Raw genomic sequence first — 23,824 nt, forward strand, 5'->3', positions numbered from 1 at the left:
CCGCCCTCAACGCTACAGCAGACTGTCAGATGTTTTCACATGGGACACAGGGCAACATGTTAAATTCAGCCCCTAACTGTGTGGCTTCACACTAGAGTGTGAAATCCCCGTCTTAGCAATGAGTCAAAATGGGTGTTTATTATAATTGACTCTCCAACTACATAAACCAACAAAACCCTCTCTACCTCTTACATAATGTCAGTCTAAACTGTGCTCCTAAAGAGAGCCAAAGCGCTGATGTCACTTCCAAGCTAGCTGCTATTCCACTAACTTCTTTTGTGAGAATTAACACGAGTGAACAAAAGTGAACACAACTGTTATGTCCGAGTCTGCACTGTGCTGTGTTTTCTCAGGTAACCTGGAACTCCTCCCTCCATGATCCCTGATCCCTGATTTCTGGCACCTGCTGGCTGGCCTTTAAAAACCCTGTCAAGCTCCACCTACTCTCTCTCTCACATTGCAGCCAGTATCAGCAGTCCTGCCACCAGCCACCACTTTCTCTGTCTTTTGTTGACTTTTGTTTGCTTTATTTGCAATAAAATTTTGTTTTGCAAATCATAGGTGTGCGGGTGTGTGGTGTGACTCCTCTATGTTGCTTCTGTTGAGCCAGGGTCATAACACAACAATACACATACTGTACATTTAAACAAGTACCATCACTTTTAGTACAGGGTTGTTTTTGGTCTGAATCCCAGCTTCCTCCTCCTGAACAATAAATGGTATTTGGGCACTGTACCCCCCACAAAATGGAAAATGTAGTTTTTACATGGTTTTTGTACGGATTACACAAACGAGAATATAACGTGTGAATTAGTGGTTATTAGAGGTTCTGGCAGACAGATTTTATTACCTTTGGGCAGAGCCAAGCCAGCTGTTCCCCCTCTGTTTCCCAGTCTTCATGCTAAGCTAAGCTAACTGACTTCTGGCTCCAATATAGACATGAGGGTACATTCAATATTTCTGTTAAGTTGCCAGAAATCTTACACAAACAACTTACTTTTAGTTTAAATGAACATGATTACCATACTAGGCAAACTAGTAGATGCAAATTTATATAGAACTGTGAACAGGTGCATTGCAAAAAGAATAGGGTGATGTATAGAGCCACATTTTTTCATGAGCTATATGCTGTATTGTTTATTCTATTTCTTCTTTTTTTTTCTTTATCATTTTTTCACATCAGTTTGTGTGTATGTTGTGAACTAGTGTTATGGTGTGTTGGAATTTGATTTGATCTTGTCTTGGTGTATGATTGAACCTAAGGAGGAATAGCATTACTACATATGTGAGTGTGATTCTGAGGTTTTCTTACCTATGGAAAAAGAATCTGTAAGTTCTTCAGTCTGCCCTGCTGCTTATAAACATTTTCCTTCAAACTCACCTTTATTAAAGGTGCCCTGTGGACTTTTCTTGTAAACAAACAAAAGTTGTGTTTACTTTCAGTGTTGCTCACCAGAACACACTGTGTAGGAGGTTTTACAAACATATCGAATCCATTTCCAAGTTCGAATCATGCATTGTTTACATTTATATTAACTAAACTGCAGTCATCTTCTTCCCTGCCTTTGTTGGCACATTTCTGCATGTCTTGGCACATTATTTCCACCTGTAAAGATCAGTGGAATAGTGTGAAACCTTTGCCAGGAACGTGTATTACGTCACCCATGTGAACGTGCGTCGCCATGCACGTGAACAAGGCAAACAAAACGGGGAACGACAGTGTGCCTTTAGACTCAGGATATGTTTCTTTACAGTGATCCTTCCATTACAGAAAATGTCTCCATTGTCCAACCATGTATCCTACGTCTCACCATTTACAGTATGCATCTCTCTCTCCTGCTTTTTAACTTTCCTCTTTTGTGTGTAACCTCAGACAGCATATCCCAGACATGGCCCCAACTTCTCTGCTCAGAGCAAACACACCCACTGCTCGTCTTTGAAGCAGATGTAACTGTAGATTGTGTGTACAAGCCAGGCGGACCAAACCTCTGCACGGTTACCACTGGTTACCACCTCCGTGGCCAAGAACACAGCCTCACTCAACCGGATCAATGTATAGGCCTGTGGAGCAAGTCCTCCTGGGACACAGAGGCAGACGCTCAGTGAAGGTTTAAGGGAAGAAAAAGAAAGTGTGTGTAAGTTTGTGTTTGTGTGTGTGTGTATGTGTGTGTGTGTGTGTGTGTGTGTGTGTGAGGACAGATAAAGACAAACGACTACCACTGGCTATAATCACTCTGGTAAGCCTTTAAATATACAGGAGCGTCTCCAAACGTCTCCTCTCAGCTTGTTATGTGGCTGGCTCGACAACAGATATTAAAACATTTTATAGACACAGTATAACCCACAGAATTCCAAGAAGCCTCTTAGTTCTCCGAGTTGAACTACAAAATGGTTTTTAAAAACAACCTAAAAGCACCACGTTTGTTACTGACCTACTCAACGAGATTTAATGATTTCTGCATCATACATACTAGATGCATCTGAGAGGAAGTGGTAGGTAAAATGTCAAATATAGACAGTGTAAAAAGAAAGTGGTGTCAGGATCGTAGGTTATACAGTGGCGAGCTTGAGAAAGGCACAGGCTGTGTGTGTTTACTCATGCTATCAGTGGCTGCTTTGTGTTTACAGATGTTTTAACGGTTGTTGAGGAAGACCAGGGCTACCACAGTCCTCGCCTGACATCATTTCAACGAATGAAGGAGGTGGACCAGTCAGAATGTTGGATGCTTTGACCTCACATGGTTATCAGCGGTTTTCTGAGAGCTTATCAGAATGGTAATGTAAACCTGATAAAGACATCTGCTACAGTTTGTGAACAGATACAAAGTCAGATGGGGTTAAAAGGCCTGAGGGCAAAGACATGGAGATCAAGACTCTCTGCAGTTTTACTAATTCACTTACAGTACAGTTTTACATTTGAATATCATCAAATTATATCTATAATTTCACTATTATGTTACTGGCTGGCCCCATTTTATACATAATAGCACATAAGGGATGGAGCTGCTGTAGCCCTCATGTGTTACCACACCTCTGTGGCAGTATCTTATCAGGATAGTATCTGTGACTCTGAAGTGTGATTCTCATTATGTTACACTGTACAAAAAACAAAAATGCTTCCTTGCTTCCTCTACTCAACACAGACTGTATTTCAAAACCATGACCGTAAGGCATGGCAATAACTGAGAAAATCTGATACTCTGCCAAAACCAATTATAGTCATTCATTTCTTATCAGAATGCCAACATGGCCCATAATCACTTAATCCAAATGGAAATGCTTTCAGCATGTTCACAAATACTGTATATACTTCAGCTCATGGTTTAACAGGAAAAGAAGAAGGGCTGATTTACAACCAAAATTTGTTTTGGCTGCTTTGGTGCCAACACTGGAACCAGAATTATTTTAGTTTGGAAGGGCCAAACTGTGTTATTTCAACACTCAAAAACAGCAGAGAGCAGGAAGAACAATATGTTCACAGCACATGATAATTGAAGCAATGTTCCCAAAGTTTGGTGCCACATCAACCCACTGAGGTATTTATTTTTCTCAACACGGATTAACCAACTAGCTGGTGAACTTCTGACTCCCCTGAAATGGTAGATTGCACCATAGACCATTTTTGCCAAAACTATGAAAAAAAAAAAAAGATCTTTGGATCTGAATACGGGGCTTCAACATTAACCAGTCAACAAATAGCATTATCGATTGCAACATTTCTCTTTAAGGAAAGCCCCACCAAAAAACAGAAAAGAAGTAGGGTGTGGACTTGGTCTTTACTTGGCAGAGGAAGATGAGATGAGCTGGCATTCTGCAGTGGGAGCTAGCGTTAATATTTCCAGCCGTTTTTCACAAAACTCACACAAAGAGGGAAGAAGCACACTTGGGAAACGCCAATCGATTTGACTGAAATATATATTGGTTCATTATCCTGCTCAAGGATACCATCAAATATGACAAAATGACCACATGCTTGCTTCAACGCTTCTATTGGTCACTCACAAGTAAAGGTGTGCACTGATTAAGGATGTAAATAAAACTGTGTCTAACTTCACATTGATATATACATTCTTTAACTTTAGTGTTTACAAAGTCGCACACTCCTAAAGGTTAAACCCCTAAACCAGAAAAACCTGCGTTAAATGTCAGCTGCATGAAATAGGTTGTGAGTGTTTAAGTTGCAAAAAATATGAAGGAACTAAATTGTTAAAATGCTATTAATAACTGAATTGACATTTAAACTAGGTCACAGCTTTCCATAATCACACAAACAGCATCTGTCCTGCCATTCATGTGCCCTTTTGAAAGGAATCAACAATAAAAGGCAGTACCAATGCAAATGGAGTACTAAAAAATAACTTAAAAGTGCTGGGTATATGTGCAGGTACCCAGTATATCCATTTGAATAGGGTCTCTATCAAAGCCCCTATCACATGGACAAAATTCCCCGCAGTGTTTCTCCAGGTAATGTGCATGCTTTCCATTCTGGCAACAAGTGCTGCACCGGCCAGACAGGCTGCCCAAAGATGGTTTGGAGATTTCTCATGTCTCTGTCTCATTCTGTCTGGCTCACTTCTTAATGGCAATGAGCAGATGCACCTATGAATATACTGGCAAGACAGAGACTTGCCAAGATTCAAGGGCGGCTTTTATTGTGTTGCCAAATGTTATCAGTGCCATTACTTGCATTCAAATTGAACGTTCCTTTAACTGGAACTGAATGAAGTTGAGCCAAGATGATCAAAGAAAGAACAACTTAACAACATCGAACTATTCAACAATTTAAAATCTGTCATTACCAGGATATGTTTAGTAAATTTACTTGATAAAGAATTGAAATGACTCATCAACACATTCATCACGATAGTCGCTGATTCGCTGCCAATCAAATAATCAATTCACTGTTTCACCACTAGTATATTTTATGTGTTATTTATGTCCATTGTGTATGCAGGTAAGCTACTAATTAATTTTTTTGCACCATAAACCTTACCAAAACCAACAATGTCTCAACTTAAAGATACACACACAAAAAAATCCATAGCCAGATTTTCCACCATTACAATTTGAAAGAAAGAAACATAGTTTTCAAGCACGGTTGTACCTATGAAAATAAAATAAAAAAATCCACAGTGCATGTGTCAAATATTTTGAATAATCAATTCACATCTAACTTTATGCAAACTTAACCAGACCTACGTACAAGCAAATGGTGGCTTATCTACACGTTTTGTCAAATTAACAGCAGAATTGATTTTGAGAGTTGTTGTATCTCAACTTTGAAGATTTATTTTAATCATGTACTGCTCTAGCAGAGGTAGACTTTAAATAAACAGGAATTTTCTTGGCCCAGGCCAAGCTTGCAGGGCTGCACACTTTCACCTAATTCCAGCTGCAGTAGCTTCAACCATTAGAGAAGATGCCAGTTCATCACACGGCGCCGCTTTGTCAGTTTTGTGATTGTGACTTTGAGCATCAATTGTGGAAATTATGCAGTAAAATACAGCATAGTTGATTTTGAAATTCCTGTCTTGGCCACCTATTACTTCAGGGATTTTAGTGGTTCGATGGTAAATTATATCAGAATTGAAATTTGGCCTTATTTTCTCAGCCACAGCATTCTTTCACCTAATTATTTCAAATGGTTCAGTGACAGCTGGATTAGCTGGCTGAACATCCTGCATCGTCCTGTCCCTGGACTTTGACAGAGAAGCCCCAACCATATATTTACCCTAGCTCTATTGATCACTAGCCTGTCTGACGGGCCAAATCAGGAAAGTGCGGCGTTTGCTCAACACTGAACCTTTCCACATGTATCTGAGCAAACACAGCATTCTGCAACTGATGTCTGACATAAGACGTGATAACAAGTGTCAACAGCATGTTGAGCGCAAAACCTGAATCTGTTAATGTTTGATGAGCTGCAAGTAGAGAGATGCATAAACTGTCTGAAGACTTAGACCCACATAATTGTATTTCTCCTGCTTATTTGACCTGATACAAAGCACTAACACAACAGTAACCTACCTGATGATGTCATGTGGTCCCGGTCCATGATAAATGCAGATCCTGGAGTGGACAGCCAGCCCAGGGAGGAAATGAGGAGTAAGAGAAGGAGTTTGGAGGAGGGTGGTGAGACAGCCATGATGCTGGAGAGAGAGACAGAGGGGAGAATGAGAGAGGGACAGAGACTCAGCGATTATAATTATCAGTTGGACTCCATGATGACATGCCCATGCGAAAAACCCTCCTTCCCTCACTACTCTCTTCCTTCCTCTCTCTTTTTTCTCTCTTTCTTTCTCTCTGCCCTGTGAGCACGAATTGTGGTTGCCACTTATTTTCAGCTGGTGTATGTGAAACCTAACACGGGACAGGGCATAATTAATTATCATGCTAGGTTGCTGCTGCTGCATTTTAAAGTTGCATGCATGAAGCACCTTTTTTTCGTTTATTTGTGCTGTTTGTCCATTCTTGTTTTTGTGCAACCTACAAGCTGATAAATTTTCAGTCTTTATTTGACAAAAGACAATCCCAATCACAATCTGGAATGAGTTTGCCTTAGTTATTATTTTATTCAGACATATCTAAAGTTTAGAGGGAGATATGGTTGAAAAAGGAGTAATGTCAAACATAATCCAAAAAGTCACTCTTATTTAAACCCTCTTTGCACCAAATCTTTAATATTTAACATTTAAATTTTAAAATTTAATACTCAGTCAGTGATGCCAGGCCTATTTTTCTTTAAACAGTACTCTGGTCTATGTTACACAACTCTGGTTTATGAACAGTGATTAACAAAATTGCATTATCAAGGCATAGGTGGCTTTGGATTTTGGTGTTTAACAGTCACATGTTGTACCAAAATGGAGGAGAATCTACAAAGTCTAAATATCTAATGTTCTTGGCAAAATTTGTACTGCAGACCAACACAGTCACATTTCCCCTGAGCTTTACTCCCCCTCTGAAAAATAGACTTGAATTTCCCAACAAAACCTTTAACACAGAAATGGGGTGACCGCTTCTCTCTTCCAGGCCATCCACCTACATCTAAAATAAGATTTTTTTTATTTTTTTTTGATATTAGGTCTGCGAAATAGGAATGGCTATCTTCCTGGAGAATAAGCTGGTGTTGGCGAACAAGTTCTACCAGTCAATTCCAACCTCTAAATATAGACCAAACTCTGTCCGCACCCTTGGCTATTTACAGCTGTGTCTCCACAACTTTGCTGGGCAGCCAACAACCCCAAACGTGGAGGCTATGTCTCTGAGGGCAGAGCTGCCAAATTTTTCCCGACTTCTTGTGTAGTTTAAGGACAGAGGACTTTATAGCCATATAACTACAGTGTACTATACCAGCATATCACATGCTGGTATAGCACACTGTAGTTATATGTTTTTTTTTGTTTTGTTTTGTTTTTTTTCACAGGAAAACACATGTTTGGGCTCTGTAGATAAAAATAGCGAGCTAAAAGATTATTTTATAGCACTGTTACTTACATATACAGAGTGATAACTACTGAGCAATAATGTGGTCACCTCATGCACATTTTCAAGTCCAAGATGCTTGAATAGAGTCATGCAAGAACCTAGTGGGGAAAAAAAATGCCTGGCCAATGTTCATATATAACAGCACATACCTAACGGTGGTATATATTTACAGTAAGTACCCAAGTTATCCATTTACTCTGGATTAGAACTGCAGGCACATTGTGCCATTCACATAAAAATGAGAAACTAAACACATTTGCAAGTTTGCAACTTACATCAATAGTTTGTTGCTTGCGGGTTGTAAAACTATACTGCTCACAGTGTAACAATATACGTTTGTCACAATGTAACAAATTTCATGAATGAATAGCACAGTGACAAAAATCTTCCATCAATATAAATGTTGTAAACAGTCATAGGGTGTGTGTGTGTGAGAGAGAGAGAGAGAGAGAGAGACAGAGAGGGAGAGAGAGAGTCTAAGTGTGGTTGAATTCCAAGTGTCCAGAGGCCATGCCAGGCCAAGTTATACAATGCAAGAATTCATGGTAGAAAGCTGTCGAGCAATATGCTCATCTGGCCTGACAGAAATGCTCCATTTAAAAGCAATTATTTCTCATTTTCTGCATTTGACATCTTGCCTGAGTTTGTCTTCAGATCCTCTCAAACCCTCTTTCTCGCACTCCCCATTTTGGTTTAAAAATATTTCATTCTAAATCATAATGAAAATCATTTCCATTTTTCCTCCCTCGTCAAAAGCTACAACACCATTTTTTGAATCTGGGTGTGTTAAGGTTCTTAGCTCTTCTTTTTCCCCCCACATTCTCTTTTAATCCAAAGGCAAAACATTCTTTCAATCAGTTGAGGAACCCAAGTACAATAAAACAGGGCAGAAAAAACAGCCCCTCTATTCCAACATGTGGCCTCATGTTAATCCTAACTTTAGTTTCCCCCTTTCCCATTTGAAAGCATCTATGAAAGCCCTGGCAAGACTGATTCTCCATCTTCATCTCATGCACGTTTCTCCCCCATTCCTCTCCTCCTCTCAACCAATTACAGTCTCCCAGACTTGCGGGAAGGCTGCCTAAGCCAATCAGAAACGAGGGAGGGTCTGGTCAAGCCCCCTGGGGTCCCTTTGTAAACATTTAAGGCCTCTGTGGTCAACCTTCCTCCCACTACCTCTGCCCTAAAACACACACACACACACACACACACACACACACACACACACACACACACACACACACACACACATAACACACAAGCATGCATCATGAACATATAACAGGCAAACTCAAATACTCAACACACGTAGATGCACATCTTGACTTGGCACCCCACCACCAGTGTCATGCCTCTCCCATGTTTCTTCAAATCTCTATTAATCATTTGTGTTTTTTCAAATGGCGCTGACAAGGGGGGGAGGAGGAGGTTACAAGTAGATGGTGTAAGGGTGAAGCCAAAGAAAAAGGAAGGGAGTGAGAGGTCACATCATCCCTGTGTTAGTCCCTTCTATAGCTCCAAAAGAAAAGCATAAACACACACACAAACACATAGTGATGTTGCAAGCCCAAGTTTAGTTTAAGATTCCTCCAGTATATGGCTGGACTGTGTATGAAATGCTTTAAATTTGTGCGTCGCCTGGTTACTATCAGACTCGGACATTGCAAGCATTTTTCAGATATTTGTTTTTATGTAAGTTTAAGTTTATCATATAGCACTTTTCATACAGTAATTGTAACTCAAGGTGCTGTATACATAAGAAAGACATTAAAATAATTATGATACAGTACACCAGATTTTGGCTGTATGGTGGTGTTATAAGAAGGGTTGAGTGAAGATTTAGGCTATTTTTTATGTGTTTTATATATTATTTCACTTACCCACAACCCAAAAATAGTTTTAATGCAGTAATTATTAAGTTAATCATTAATGCTAAGTGTAAATGACCCCAATACAGTGTGTTTCAAAGTTTGCATTCATAAATGTATTTGTTATATCGCTTTTATTTTATTTACTATGAATACAGAAGTGCTTTATTTTGAAAAGACACTAGATGCATGTAACTTGCGCACAGATCCTCTCTTCTCACGTAAATGTCACATGACATAAACTGGCTTATTTGGATAAACTGACCGGATATTGGGACTCTATATGGTTACTTTCTCGCCTGATTGAAAAAATATTCAAACTTAATAAAGTGATTTATTCACACTACTATAGCACCCTGTTTACTAGTATGCACAATGTGAAACGCGACTGTGTCCGCGGACCTGCTGCAGGTTGGTGCTCTCAGTGTCGGAGCCTCCATATGAGACGCTGTGGTCGGTAAGTGTGTGTTTTAAAAATTATTTCGGGGCTGCGCTCACTCTCAGTCCCACAGAAAGTGAGCTACACTCAGGGCTGCTCAGTCCCGCTGAGAGGGTGAGTGCCTGCCGACCTGAATCTGGAAGTGCCGTAAACGTCCTCCGATGACGTCATAGAAAACTGTTAGCACTGAATCATTTTGAAAGAGCAACAGCCAATGGGGAAACTCCAACACTCAGCCGTCTGACCAATGGTGTAACTTCATCACTCAGTCAGTGACTCAGTCAGTCACAGACAATTCTGTGTCTAGGGCTGGTTCCTGCAGTCCAGCCAAAAACAGAGAGACTGCAGTGTCTGGTGTCTGATATTCTGTGTTCACATGTGTCCACCCAGATAGTGGCCACTATTTATCTTATAGAGTAAATTAACTTATTTACCTTGTTTATTTTTATGTATATGTCTGGAGCTAGGGAGGTAAAAGGTCATTCAGAAACACTGACTTTCTTTTCATTTCTGTACTGAAGTTCGTCGGAGAAGTAGATCTGCAATGATTAAAATCGATAATTTGCTGCTTTTGCTTGCATTGTAAATATAATCTTTGGATCTTGGAATGTTGGTTTGGCAAAACCAACATGGTTTGGTATGGTTTGATTTGGCATAACCCTGAGCTGCAGGAAAAAGTAATTGGCACTGGTTCATAGACCGCTATACACTGTCTCACATCTGGAGCTGCAGCCAGATGCGGCATAAGGGAATTTGCATTATTCATTAGGTAGTAATCTGATTGGCTGAGGGTGAAAGGTGGGGGCCACACCTCCAGTCAATCGGAGTAGGTGGTCACTAATGGTGGTGATTTTATGTAAATAGCTTCCGAAACCGCCTGCTGGAGGACAGAGAGGAATCTAGGCTCTAAGGAAAGATGGATTAAGAGAAATGTAAACAACTTTTGGTGAATAAAATGTCACAGATATGTTTAAAATTGACTCAGTATTTATAAAAATTAGTCAAAAAAGGCCATAATAGCAGATCTTTGGATCTCTGGTTTTTGACCACTGGTAGTGCTGTGGAGCAATGTTTTTGTGAGTTTGTATTTTTTGTATTGTGCACATGCAAGAATACACACATGGAAGCAATACACAGTCCTTCCATCAGTGTCATCCTATTCTATTGATCAACAGATGGTGGCAGTAACATGCAATGAAGATTAGACATGTACAAACAAAGGCAGTGAAAAAGAAGGCTGTAAGCTAGCAAACACAGATGTAAAGAATGCATGATTTTAAATATTCAAACAAACAAAAATGAGGAAGGAAATGCACTCAAAGGGTTTGTTAGGCCTCAAGGATACACACAGTGACTTTTGATGAGAAACTATGAATGTAAACGTAACATTTGTTTACAAGAAAAGTCCACAGGGTGCCTTTAATTAAATATGTAAGGGTAATTTACACTTTCTACATCAGTGTTATGGTTTATGACATTCAACTATTTTTATTCTTATTCTTACTGAGCACAAAGGTAAGTTTAAATATCTGAGATCAGCTTACATAGTAATTTAGTAAAAGCCATGGTTATTGACTTAACATCCTGAAAAACCTGAAAAGCAAAGTAGAAATTATGCGGCTGAGTGCAGCTGTTTACTTTTGGGTGGAGAAAGGCATGTGAACACTGAAGTTACACATCATTAACATGATTATACAAATACATATATTTCTGACTAAGAAATGCACACAGCAAAAGGAGGTCAGCCTTGAATGAGATGATGACCCCATGATGTGATGACTCACTACATTCACAACAGGGGTGCCGGATTAATTTCAGAAGTGTGGAGGCCAAAAAGTGTGTGTGTGTGTACGTGTGTGTGTGTGTAGCGGTAGATAGACCGGGGGGGTGATGGGGTTGTTTGCTGAGCAAAACTTCGAGGAACGTAAATGAGAGTAGTTGGTCCATCTTAAAGGTCAGTCCACATGAAGCTAGGCTGGTCAGGTTGTTGCTAACTTCGGGGCTACATAAAGTGTTGCTGTCTTTTCAACCACTGTACTGCTGACATGCATTTTCATCATTTTAGCTTTACTAGTATGCAGTGTAGGCTGCACAATAGCCAGCAGTAAATTTAGGGAAGGCTTAGCCTGTTTGCCAGTAGTTACTGTTCCCCAAAAATCATGATTTTGTTGAAGGTTAGATTTTTTCAGTGATAATAGTGCCGCCTATGCTTGTGGGATTAGATACAAGCTTTTTTGTTCAATTACCCAAAACTATGAGTTTACAGGACAGTAACACTTCTGTGGCTGAGTAACGTCAAGCAGGCAATAGGAATGTTAACGAAAAAAACATGACTTTCTTACTGCTTCAACTTTGCAAATTATCAACATGCCATGCTGTTGTGAAAATGTCGTTTATAGCCTACAATAGCTTAAATAAACTGTGGGGGGAGCACCTCAATTGCTTTGGACCTGTCATTTCAATGCGATATCATGAGTTAACCAATTCACGTGAACTTTTAAAATGTGTGTGTTGACTGGCTGGTTGCCTTTTAAATGTTCCAATATAGAGGCATTTTTGGGATCAAGTGATTTGTGACTTAAAAAGAATGTGGGAGAAGGGTAAAGCGAGGTGGGTCAATTGTCCCTTGAACTCCCTACTTCCAGCGCCATTGACTTACAACCCTCAGTGAGTTGTTGACCTCAATCTGTGGAAACCATTCATTCACACACACATTCTGTCTTCAAGATAAGAGACAAGGGTGTTTACCTGTGACTCAAGGTTACGATAATTCTAATCAACCTTTAAAGTTTCTCTTTCTTTTCATCTTTTTGTCTCTCTTTTAACATTCCAGTGATATCAGACATTCGTGATGGCTGACTGAGTGCAGTCAAGTGCTTGGTCCACAGAAAATTAAGTGTGAGGCAGACAGAGAGTGTGAGAGGTACCGGCTGAAGTAAGTGCAGTGGTAACGTGTCACTGTAGATAAAAACAACACAGACAAAGCCCCTCAGAGGGAGTCAGACACTCTGAAACCCAAAATTTGAGATCATTTAGACTAAACACATTTCAAATGGCCTCAAATAAAGGCTCCAATACACTGAACACTTTTGGGCGGACAAACATGAAAGTAGACAATTATGGGAAAAACGTGGTGAGATCTTTGGTCATCAATCCCAAACTGTAATCAGATTTTAAACCTTGGAAACCAAATTCAGCCTACATCAAAATTCTGGCAAAGAATAAACAGGTCATTTTTGAAAAAAAAAAAAACATCAAAAAACCCCAAACAACACACCTGTGTTAGCGCTACAGCTGAGGCTTTCTTTTGCTGCATTTTCAAAATATGAGAGTAGCACAGAGGGATGATATGAGTTAATGATATATCTTTACTTACATATACTATTATGTTTCTTTTTGTTTTTTCTGTATTTACATCATAGCACTACAATTCACTGTACAGTCATTGCACACAATTGCTTTTGTTCATTCTGACACAGATCATAACCAAGATTTTATTAGATCCATCTTGTGCAGTGTAACATGCAATGAAACTGCAAGATTGTGGTTTTTGTAGTATGTGGTATTTGGGTGCCTCAAAACAAGGAACCTCATAGCAAGCTTAAGGTTGTAAGCTAAGTTAGATGGCTGGTGGAGAATCTATGAGATCTGCTAAACCTTTATCGGTGGCTCACTAATTAACAATGAAAAAAAAAGATATATACATAAAAATGCTTTTTTTTAGGTGATAGATGTACAGGAGAAAAAATCCACAAAGGTTCATTTAAAGGTAAAACTGGACTTGGACCTTACAGCATCACTGAATACCTGATTGACCTGTTCTTAAACCGTCATACATCTGTTTTATACTGAGATACTCTTTTTATTCAATTTTGATACACTATCTTTTATAATGATTTTTCCATTTGGGTCCTCTGGAGTGAGGCTGGGGCTATAAATGCTGTACGTAACCTAATCTCTGCCTTTAGTCTAACAAGGTCTCAGTAATATCACACAGTGTTAAGATATTCAGGACTACATAAGCCTTTCAATGACTTTAGGGGTTCTATGCCTGGCTTAGACTCCAGAAGTTTTAAAATCTTAACCGATTTTGAAATCGCATCACGTACATAAGGAGGAACTTCACAGATGTTCTTCCCTCTAATCCGAAACATACACACACTACAAGATTTGAAAATAATGGTGCATCACACACCATAGGATATTAAGATTATCGTGCCAGAGGGAGCAATGCACCACCTCACGTGTTCTCATGTGATCTCATGGGGAAGCAGATGCGAACAAAATGCTTTGTGGTGAGAAAAAATAAAAGCAGGAGGCTAAACGAGTCTGGATGAAAAAATGGTTGGGGAGACGTAGTCAATACAGGTTGTCTGTTCTTCAGCAAGAACTGGAGGTGAGATTTCAACTGTCAGTTTTAAAATCTGTCAACAGTAGTATGCTAGCCATTGTTAGCTAATGTTGCTTGGCAACACTGTCAGCTCTCCTTCATTGGCTATTGTGGTCCCGCTCGGAAAGTAGTGACAACTCCTAAATATCAAACATGTTTGAAATCATCAGGGCAGCCTTGATCAGTCTACAAGCAGTTCTGGAGCTTTAAGATTGGATCTGTAAACCCCTCACATTACCAGATAATCTGGGCTGAATATCAGTATCAACCAAGGTCCCAGATTTCTCCTCCGATTTCCAGAGGGGTGAATCGGGGATAAAGCCCAAAGCCCAAAACGCCTGTAGGCTGAGCCGGCTTTAGTTTGACTGTAATGTCTCCCATTAGTGCTTTCCTGATCCTTTTCTCACTCATAATCCACTCTTCATTATATCTTTCATTCCTTTCATCAGTCCCTCTCTCTCTTGTTCATTGCAGTCTGTCCATCACTACAAACTCCAAGCTCAAAGTAATTATCTCACTGGGCTAATTGAGGCTAAAGGAGAAATAAAAGAAGATGTCGATCAATTTAGTATGACCTTGTTAATTGCTTTGGAATCATTCACTGAATTTCCAGCCAAACCTCCATAACAAAATCCCAGGCTATTCAGGGTCTGATTTCAGACCCAAATTCCACCAAAGGCAATCAACTGTAATCATGGAATGAAGCCAATATAAATAAAGCAAGAAAGTGTGACACCACAAGGCATCTTCAATGGGTGGAAAACCACTGAAAGGGGCAAGGAACCACCACTCTGGGGAAAAAGGTTAGCTAACTAGCAGGATGATACCACAAGAAAACAGCCAAATATGAAACATGTGCACACAAAAACTCACCAAAAAGATTTAATGTTCAGCCATTATGCTTTCCTACGCTTCTGACAAGTTGGAATCTTAAGTTCTACCCAAATAGCACTCAAAAACAGCTACATAAAAAGGCTGAGCACTATAAAAAAAAAAAGTTAGGTGCTTGGAAGCAGCCTGAGACTCTTTAAAACACTGATAATAATTGAGAAAAGATGATAGCGCCCTGAAAAAGACGCTTGGTGGACACATGAGTTGGACTCATAAAATTTAGATTTTCCTGACTGGTTTAAAAAGAACGAACCATTACTGAATCCAGTTTGACATCACTGAAAATCAACTTCACATATTAAAATGACAACTGCTGTTGAACACAACACGTCCTTCACTTACAGTTAATCCATAGACTTCTGAGCACTGCTTTGGCAGGGTTAATTCATTTCACGGAGCATCTTAAGTCACTTAACTCTGCCTCAACAAGGTAAGGTTATCCTACCATACTGTTTGGTAACCATTGTGTGTGATTTCACAAATATTAATACAGAAATTATCATATTTCATCAAGATCACTTAAAATATCCATGTTTGTGAATCCACATACACACAGTAGTCCAAGGTCCACTGTTGGGTCTCTCAATAATTACACAAGCATCATCCAAATAGATTTTCTGCTCTCTGCCCTCCCCTTCACCACTAACCTCTTTCTTTAAAATAAACAAAATTTGAGCCTGCGTGTTGCACCAGACACTGGTGAAGAAGAGCCCAAATTGGCAGGGCTGCTCAGGCAAGAGGTGGGGCCTGAAAACCGCAGTGACCAGCTGCTCCTAATAGGCCTTGGACTGTTGGATGTATTTACATACATTCATGAACCTGTGGTTAACATGATTTAGCATATCTGTTTCAGGGTTTAAACTCTTATTTATTTGTTTAAAAAGTAGAAACTTTGACTTCTTTGACAAGGTCAGTGATGTTGATATTGTTATTTTGCAAGAGACTTGGTGCCCCCACTGGTTGTCCCCCTAACTATAGAGAGTTTACAGTCACATCAACAAAATAGAGACAATCAGGGCAGAGACTCAGGGGGAATGCTGATATGGTATAAGTCAGAACTAGCAGACTCAATAGAAATAATGAAAAAAGGGAAATATCACATTTGGTTAAACATTTAATTTCCACTGAGAAACTATTTTTATGTACAATTTATATTCCCCCAATAGAATCTCCATATTTCAATGATGAAATTTTCTCCACCACAAAAGAAGAGGGCCCAGGGATCTGTGCTGATCACTGGAGATTTAAATGCTAGAACTGGTGAGGAGCTAGACTTTACTAGTACTGAAGGTGGCAGTTACATCACTGACGCTAACCTGAACTTCCTTGGCAACCAAACCTTGGAAACAGCACTGTTGATTATGCTATAACAGATTTAAACCAAACCTCTTTTAGAGCCTTCACGCTGAGAGAACAAACACCTCTATCAGATCACTCTCAGTTCACTTTGTATCTGAAAAGGGCAGACACCGGTAACATATGTTCTCAACCCTGTAAGCTCCACAAAATAAAGACGTGATACAGATGGGCACAAAACAGCCTGGAACAGAACCAGGAAGCAATGGTCAGTGAAGAAATCCAGTCTGTCTAGATTTTTCTGGTCCAGATCTACCCTCAGAATACAGAAGTCGTAAAGCTGTATCTGGTAAACATTAACCACATATTTGATCATTTGGCCTCTTTATCAAACTTAAAATGCAAAACAAAACAACCAAAGCAAATGAACAGGGAAAGGTGGTTTGATTCAGACTGCAAAACCATTAGGGTAGACATTAAGAAAAGTCTTAAACCAAAAACACAGGAATCCAGACAGCCAGGAGCACTGTCTTAGTTACTGTGAGACTCTAAAGCCATATAAAACACACTAAGAACAAAAAAAAGAACAAAACCAATTACAATTAAATAGGGATGTACGATATTATCGGCACGTCATTGATATCGGCCGATGAAAGCTCTAAAATGAAATATTGGCATCAGCAATTTCTGCCGATTATGAGAGGCCGTTGCCTTCTCCTCCGCCGCCTGACTGTGCTTCCCTCCACGGACTGTTTCACCCTGACAGTCCCGGTACTTCCTCCCCAGGCTCCACTTCACTCAAGCTGCCCGTCAGACCCGCTGCTTCTTCCCACTTTAACTTGAATACGTTAGCTGAGAGGCTAGCGGAGCGTTAGCCGCAGCATGGCCAGAGGGAGGCACAGCCAGCTAGCCTCCCAGCTAATGTTAGCCCCAGTTCAACATGTGGATCCAACCAGAGCACCGAGCCCCGGTTTGTTATTCAGGTTAAAGTGGGAAGAAGCAGCGGGTCTGACGGGCAGCTGAGTGAAGTGGAGCCTGCGGAGGAAGCACCGGTGCCATCAGGGAGAAACAGTCCGTGGAGGAGCTGCTAAGTTCGGCTGCAAAGATAGGAAACAGCTCAGCTGACAGGATGTACCACTCTGTTTGGGGGGGGGGGGGGGGGGATTTTTGGTTTATAACGGCAGTTGGCAACCTGCGTATTAGTTGCATTACTGCCACCTTCTGCTCCGGAGTGTGGACCAGAGATTAAATCCTACACATTAATCCTGTCTGTCTAATGAACTCAATGAAAACTCTTTTAAGGCTTCCTAAATTCTTCCTTCATATATTGTCTTTCTTGATCATACTTGGTACAATCTATGCTTGCATGCATAATAGTCTCCTCAGCCATCTGGAAAAAAATATGTGCATATATCGGTATCAGTATCGGCATCGGCAATCGGCCACAGTGAGTTGGAAATATCGGCATATCGGATATCAGCAAAAAATATCGTGCATCCCTACAATTAAATAAAGAGTCTCTGTTGTCAAATAAATTCTGGCAAAATTGGAACTAAATTGAAAAAATCATTTTGAAGATATAGAAAATCTGCAAAGATTCAAACTCAAGACCAGATTTCAGAAAAACTGAGCTATGAAGAGCTATTGAAAATTATCAGACCCAACTATCACAGAATTAGAAATGGAGGACAAAATGAAGATTGTGCAGCCCTAAAAAAGCATGCAGGCCCGATGGCATCTTAAATCAGATGTTAAAATATACCAACAGAAAATGCTTAGTGGAAAAGTTGAAAGTTGAAGTTATTTCAACTTCAACTGGAAGTTATTTGCAGCATTCTAAATTCAAGAATTATAGACTTCCTCATCGAGCACGGTGTCTGAAGCAAAGGTCAGATTGGATTCCTTCCAAATGATAGAACAGCTGACCATATTCTCACCCTACACACACTAATAGATAAATATATAAATCGAAATAAAGACACAATTCACGCATGCTTTGTTGATTTCCAAAAAGCTTTTGATTCAGTCTAGCATGAGGGATTACCTTTTAAACTAATAGAGTAGTGGTATAGGGGGGGAAGTCTTTTGATGTAATTAAATCAATATATGAAAATAACAAATTGGCTGTCAACTAAAGAAGGTCTTCAGCAGAGCCTGGACCTTCTCCATCAGTACTGTCAGACCTAGGCCCTGACAGTTAACGTGAGGAAGACTAAAATTATCACCTTCCAAAAAAGATCAAGATACAGAGAAATGACCCAACATTTAAAATAGATCGGACCCAAACAAAACAAACAAATACTTATACTTATACTACCATACCTATACTTACCTAGGTTTTCAAATTAGTTCTACAGGAAACTCAAAGAAAGGCAAAAAGGTCTTTCTATGCCATCAAGCATTCAGTCCGAATCCAAATTCCAATTAGGACATGGCTCAAAATGTCTAAATCAGTTATAGAATCAATTGCATTGTATGGCAGTGAGGTATGGGGCCCCCTTACTACAAAATGATTGGGCAAAAGTGGGACAAAAATCCAACTGAAACCCTGCATGCAGAGTTCTGCAAAAGCATTCTCTGGGTACAAACAAAAACCCCAAACTCTGCTCGCAGGGCTGAATTAGGCCAATATCCTTTATTTATATGTATTCAAAAAAGATCTATCGAATTCTGGAGCCATATTAAAAAGAGCGACCCTGACTGTTACCATTATAAAGCTCTTGCCTTCCAAGAGTTGAACATAGAAAGGAGCCAACTGGTCCTGAGGCTGGCTGACCCTTCACCTTCTGACTTCACAAACCCCAGCCAGCCTCAGAGCAGTTACACAATCACTCAGAAGATTAGACCTAACCCAATTATAAATAAAGAAAACCACGTAATTTATTGGAATGATATTACAAGCTCACAACACAAACTAGAAACATATTTGGCCCTAAACAGACAGTATACTGAGACAGACTACTTAACCACAATAACTGATAAGAACCTGAACAAGACATGTACAGACTGAGTGACCATAGTATGGCAATAGATAAGGGCAGATACAGCCAGACCTGGCTGCCCAGAGAGGACAGGCTCAGCTGTCACCGTGATGAAGAGACAGAATTTCACTTTCTAACAGAATGTCAAAACTATAGAAATATTAGGGAGGAATTCTTCACAAAATTGCCCTGAATTCCAAGGTCTGACAGAAAGGGATAAATTACTCCTCATTCATTCTGAGGGAAAAGACAGAATGTGCAGTTTTGGCTGCTAAATATGTCACTTCTTGCCATGACAGAAGAGACAACCAGTAGGACATAGACATATAGACAGACAGACATATATAAATATACTTGTACTTACCATATTCTACTTATTGCCACAATCTCCTTTTGTTTTTTGTTTGTTTTTATGTTATTTAAAGACTAATGGCTGTCTTGTATTATCCCTACTATCAACATCTCTTTATTTTAATATCAGTAGATTAACACTTGCACTGTTTTTGTTTGTCTTGCATTGTTAAATTTACATTTAAATTGTACCATTACTAAATTGATTACCAGTAAAGCTTTTTGAATTTAATTGAACTAAATTGAGTTGTGTGCATGTGTGTGTATCTGTTGGGGGAGACACAGGATGCATTTTTAACCTGTGCGCATGTGTGTCTGTGTGTGCTCTCAGGCATTCAAATCTGGCTACTGGATGGGGCTCTAATGTCTCCTACTCTTGTTTCATAAGAGAGAGAGTGGAAAACTCAGAGTCAGCACACTGGCATGAGAAGAGCCTCTGCTGGAAGCAGATCAGGACACACATCTGCAAACCCCACAAGAGTCTGTGTGGGAGGTGAGAGAGAGAGAGACGGAGAAAGAGTGGGTGTTTGTGTGTATGCACGTGCGTGTGTGTATGTATAAAATAAAGTGTGTGTATCAGAGCGAGAACAAGAAAGGTAAGGAGTGCAAGCAAGAGCACATGTGTGCTGTAAGGACCTGAAAATTGATATTTGTGGAAAATATCTCCTTTGCTGCATTCCATGCTGTGTGTGTGCACGCACAGGCATGCAACAGTTTGTCTAAGATATTAAAGCAATAGCTGTTGAGCAGAATTTTTAGAAATATCAAACTTTTTCATCTGTTACAGCTGCCTGACATTGGTAGCATAACTGGTTGCCATGGTCAGACATTTATTCAAACTTCGTAAATCACATGTGAAATAACCCGGATTTCAGTAATTTCCTAGCTTTTGAATGGTGCACAGTCACCGCATAGGGCTGCAGAATTGAATCCTATATTTTTTTTTAAAATCTTAAATCAACCCACTCGTTGTTTTGGAAGACTAAGTATAGATGTGCGGCATGTACCTCTTCAATTTACTCTTAAATCCAGTTTCTCCCTCTGCGTCAGACACACAAACTATGTGCATCACTGAGATTCAAGTGCACATGGATGTGTGTAAAATCTAATGGTTTCCAGAGTGCTGGTGAGCTGACAAAGGGTATAGAACGTAACAGCTGTACTTACTGTGTGTGTTAATGTGTGGTGAATACTGAGATAGAAAGTGATGGAACTAACGTCCTCAACTCATCTATTAAAACATCTCTTACTGCAGCTACCTGGTGGATGCTATAATGGCTGCCATTATGCATGTCCCTTACCATGCTTTTTCTCTGCATTAGTACTTACCGAGCGACTGTTGCAGCAATAAATCCCATTAAATATGACTCAGTTACATTTAGGTGCATATTATCAAACTGTGCAGCCTTAAAGAAAATGTGTTTGTAATATGCATAATATCACACATATCAAGCAGTTTGAGAAATGTTTGATGATTTTAAAAATTGGTCTCTAAAGTAATGTAATCCAGTGGGCATGAAAAACATGCAGAGTTTTAAACGGCTGTGTGATATCATTTTGTTTAGAGAGAAAGTCCCAGAGATGTTACACAGGAAAACTGTGAAAACTGTTGAAAAAACTGTTCAAGGTGAAATAAAACCTCTGATCTTAAAGAATCAATAACCCCACTACAGGGAAAAACTAACTCTTAAACAAAAAATACATTTTACACAAAACCTGCATCTCTCAAACAGACTATAGTCAAAGCATTTGATATCATATCTCACCACAGTGGGGTGTACTGCCTAATTAAAACAGCAGAGGAGGAAGGTGCTCTCCTGCAGCCAGTGCAACACAGCCAATCATTGATGCAGAGCAAACAAAGGGTAAAAAACAAAGCATTACGAACTCTCTAACTACTCTTACAGCGAATATTGGATGGCAAACATTTTCACTAGATAAATGTTTTGAATTTAGCTATACAATATGAAAACAACTGCTGTGTAACTAGTTTAAGATTTTTAATTAATATTTTTTTAAATTGCTTAGGTAATTTATCAATGAAGAATCTAAACATAAGCTGGTTCCAGTTCCTCTAAAAATCTGATGTTTTTCTCAGTTTAATATCATTGTAAATTGAAGTTATGTATGTCGATTAAAGCAAGTAAGACGTTTAAAAACATCATACTGAGCTCTGGCAACTTCTAATTAACATTTGTCATTATCTGTGTATTAATAGGTCAAAGTAACATATAAGAAAATTGACGATCTCTAAAGAAAATCAGCATAGTTGCACAATATCATGCATCTACACTAATATCAGCAGTATTATGGTCACTGGAGTGACTATAACACAATGCATACATCAAGCTGTGTCAACAATCAAGAATCTCAAATATTTCAGAATATTCTCTTTTTAGCAGTATATTTCATCCTTGACCATTTTTTCTTCATCACAGCTTTCCATCTCATTTCAATCAGATGTTTATATTTCTCTCTATTCACCGATGTTGCTTATCACGACACAGAGGGAACAAAATCAAACTCCCCCCAAAACTGACATGAACCGGAGATAACTTACCAGGTAGAAAGACTACATTCGTCATAACCGACCATGGCTGTCACTTCATCCCATCCACTGGCTGGCCAAATAGCCTACCTACTCTTGCAACACCACCAAGTTGCAGCGGAATTTTAAACAATCTCAAGTTTCTGTGATTTTAATGTAGGCTATTATTAATAGTGCGCATTATATCAGCTTGTAAGCACATACTAAATGTTTATGATTGGTCAAAAACACTTTGCAATGCCTGATGTGTAAAAAATGTAATGCAATTTAAGCGAAATTTCCCGAGCCGTGCGTGAACTGCGTGAAAACTGGAGTTTTGGAGATACTGTAGGCAAGAAACACACAACCAGAATAAAACAAAAACAAAAAACAAATAAAATAACATAAATGCACTTACTTTCCACGAAGCCTCGAGCTGAAAAACTGCGAGGACAGCGCCGATGGACTTTTCAGAAGTCGGTCATCTGATGGCCAGCGAGAGAGCACCAGCAGGCACACACACACACACACACTCACACACAAACTCCTGCCTCTTCACTTCTGCCTGCTCGGCCCACAAGGATCTCTCCAGATTTTCACATCACCCAATCTTTTAGATCGGTTGTGTGTCGCTTTCCTTTCCTTTCGCTTCCTTATCTGTTGCTGCTCAGTTCATCGTCTAGCCGACTTTGAGAGAGCCATACTCAGTGCGCTGCTGAGACAGAGCCAGTCTGTGTGTTTCACATGGCGGTGAAGCGCCCTCATGACCACAGCTAGAAAAGAAAGACTGCCGGGCTAAACCTCCAAAATAAAACCCCCCAGTAGCTGCCACACTTTCTATTCAGTGACAAAGTTTAGCTGAAGTAGCGAATAAACACTTTATTAGGCTTTATCATTTCAGCTTATTAGGATATGTCTCGTTAAGATATGTTTTAATTGTGCATAGTGGGGTTTTTTTTTGCGGTAGACACTTGGTCAACCCAAATGACTTTTTCTTTTAAGTTTTGTGGGCAAAAATGCAGAATAACACCATTACAGGTGTTTCTGTGTTGTCTTAGTCGCCCTCAGGCCTAAGTATATTTAAATTTTATCGACTGGAGAGGCTTTTTAAAACAAGAAGTGCTGTGCTTGAATAAGGCTAGGCTATATATTTCCAATGGTTTAATGCATTTAGGAAAAAAATCCATTATTAGGAGTTTTTTTTTTTAAAATTTAAATATGCAGCTTGTGAATTTGCGATTTAATCACTGCAAGCTACAGCAAGCTATTTCCCTAAAAAGTTATATGTGCCAATTTATAACCTGCATAATTTACAAGTATGCGTCAAAACACACCACAAAAGACTAAAACGTTGCCTGTTTATATAGGCAATGTAAATGACATCCATTCACAAACAGCGTGTTATGAATGGCCGCGTCTGTCTGAGAACTATAGACTGTGTGGACTCACGTGGAAGGTCCACTGGAGAAGTGACGCCACCAGAGGCTCGCCCAGAATTTCAGCTGTCAATGGATATACACCCCCGACCCAAAAGCCATCAGTTAGTATGGACGGCCCGCCCCGACACGTGAGGGGGAAACACACCCAGGCACC

General features: G+C 39.6%; 1 protein-coding gene across 2 annotated transcripts in view; it reads right to left on the minus strand.

Annotated features, from left to right (window-relative positions):
- Positions 1–23,177, minus strand: part of ghra (growth hormone receptor a) — a 39,288-nt gene extending 16,111 nt beyond the window's left edge. Inside the window, exons 1-2 of one of the 2 annotated variants that reach the window (XM_042421628.1) lie at positions 22,650–23,177; positions 6,028–6,149 (exon numbers count right to left, since the gene is read on the minus strand). In XM_042421628.1, the coding sequence (XP_042277562.1) occupies positions 6,028–6,145 (118 nt within the window). In that variant the 5' untranslated portion in view covers positions 6,146–6,149; positions 22,650–23,177. The remainder of the gene's footprint in view (positions 1–6,027; positions 6,150–22,649) is intronic. The other variant, XM_042421627.1, reaches the window with a different exon arrangement.
- Positions 23,178–23,824: the final 647 nt, after the last annotated feature.

The sequence above is a fragment of the Thunnus maccoyii genome, chromosome 9 (assembly GCF_910596095.1).
Source record: "Thunnus maccoyii chromosome 9, fThuMac1.1, whole genome shotgun sequence".
Taxonomy (NCBI): domain Eukaryota; kingdom Metazoa; phylum Chordata; class Actinopteri; order Scombriformes; family Scombridae; genus Thunnus; species Thunnus maccoyii.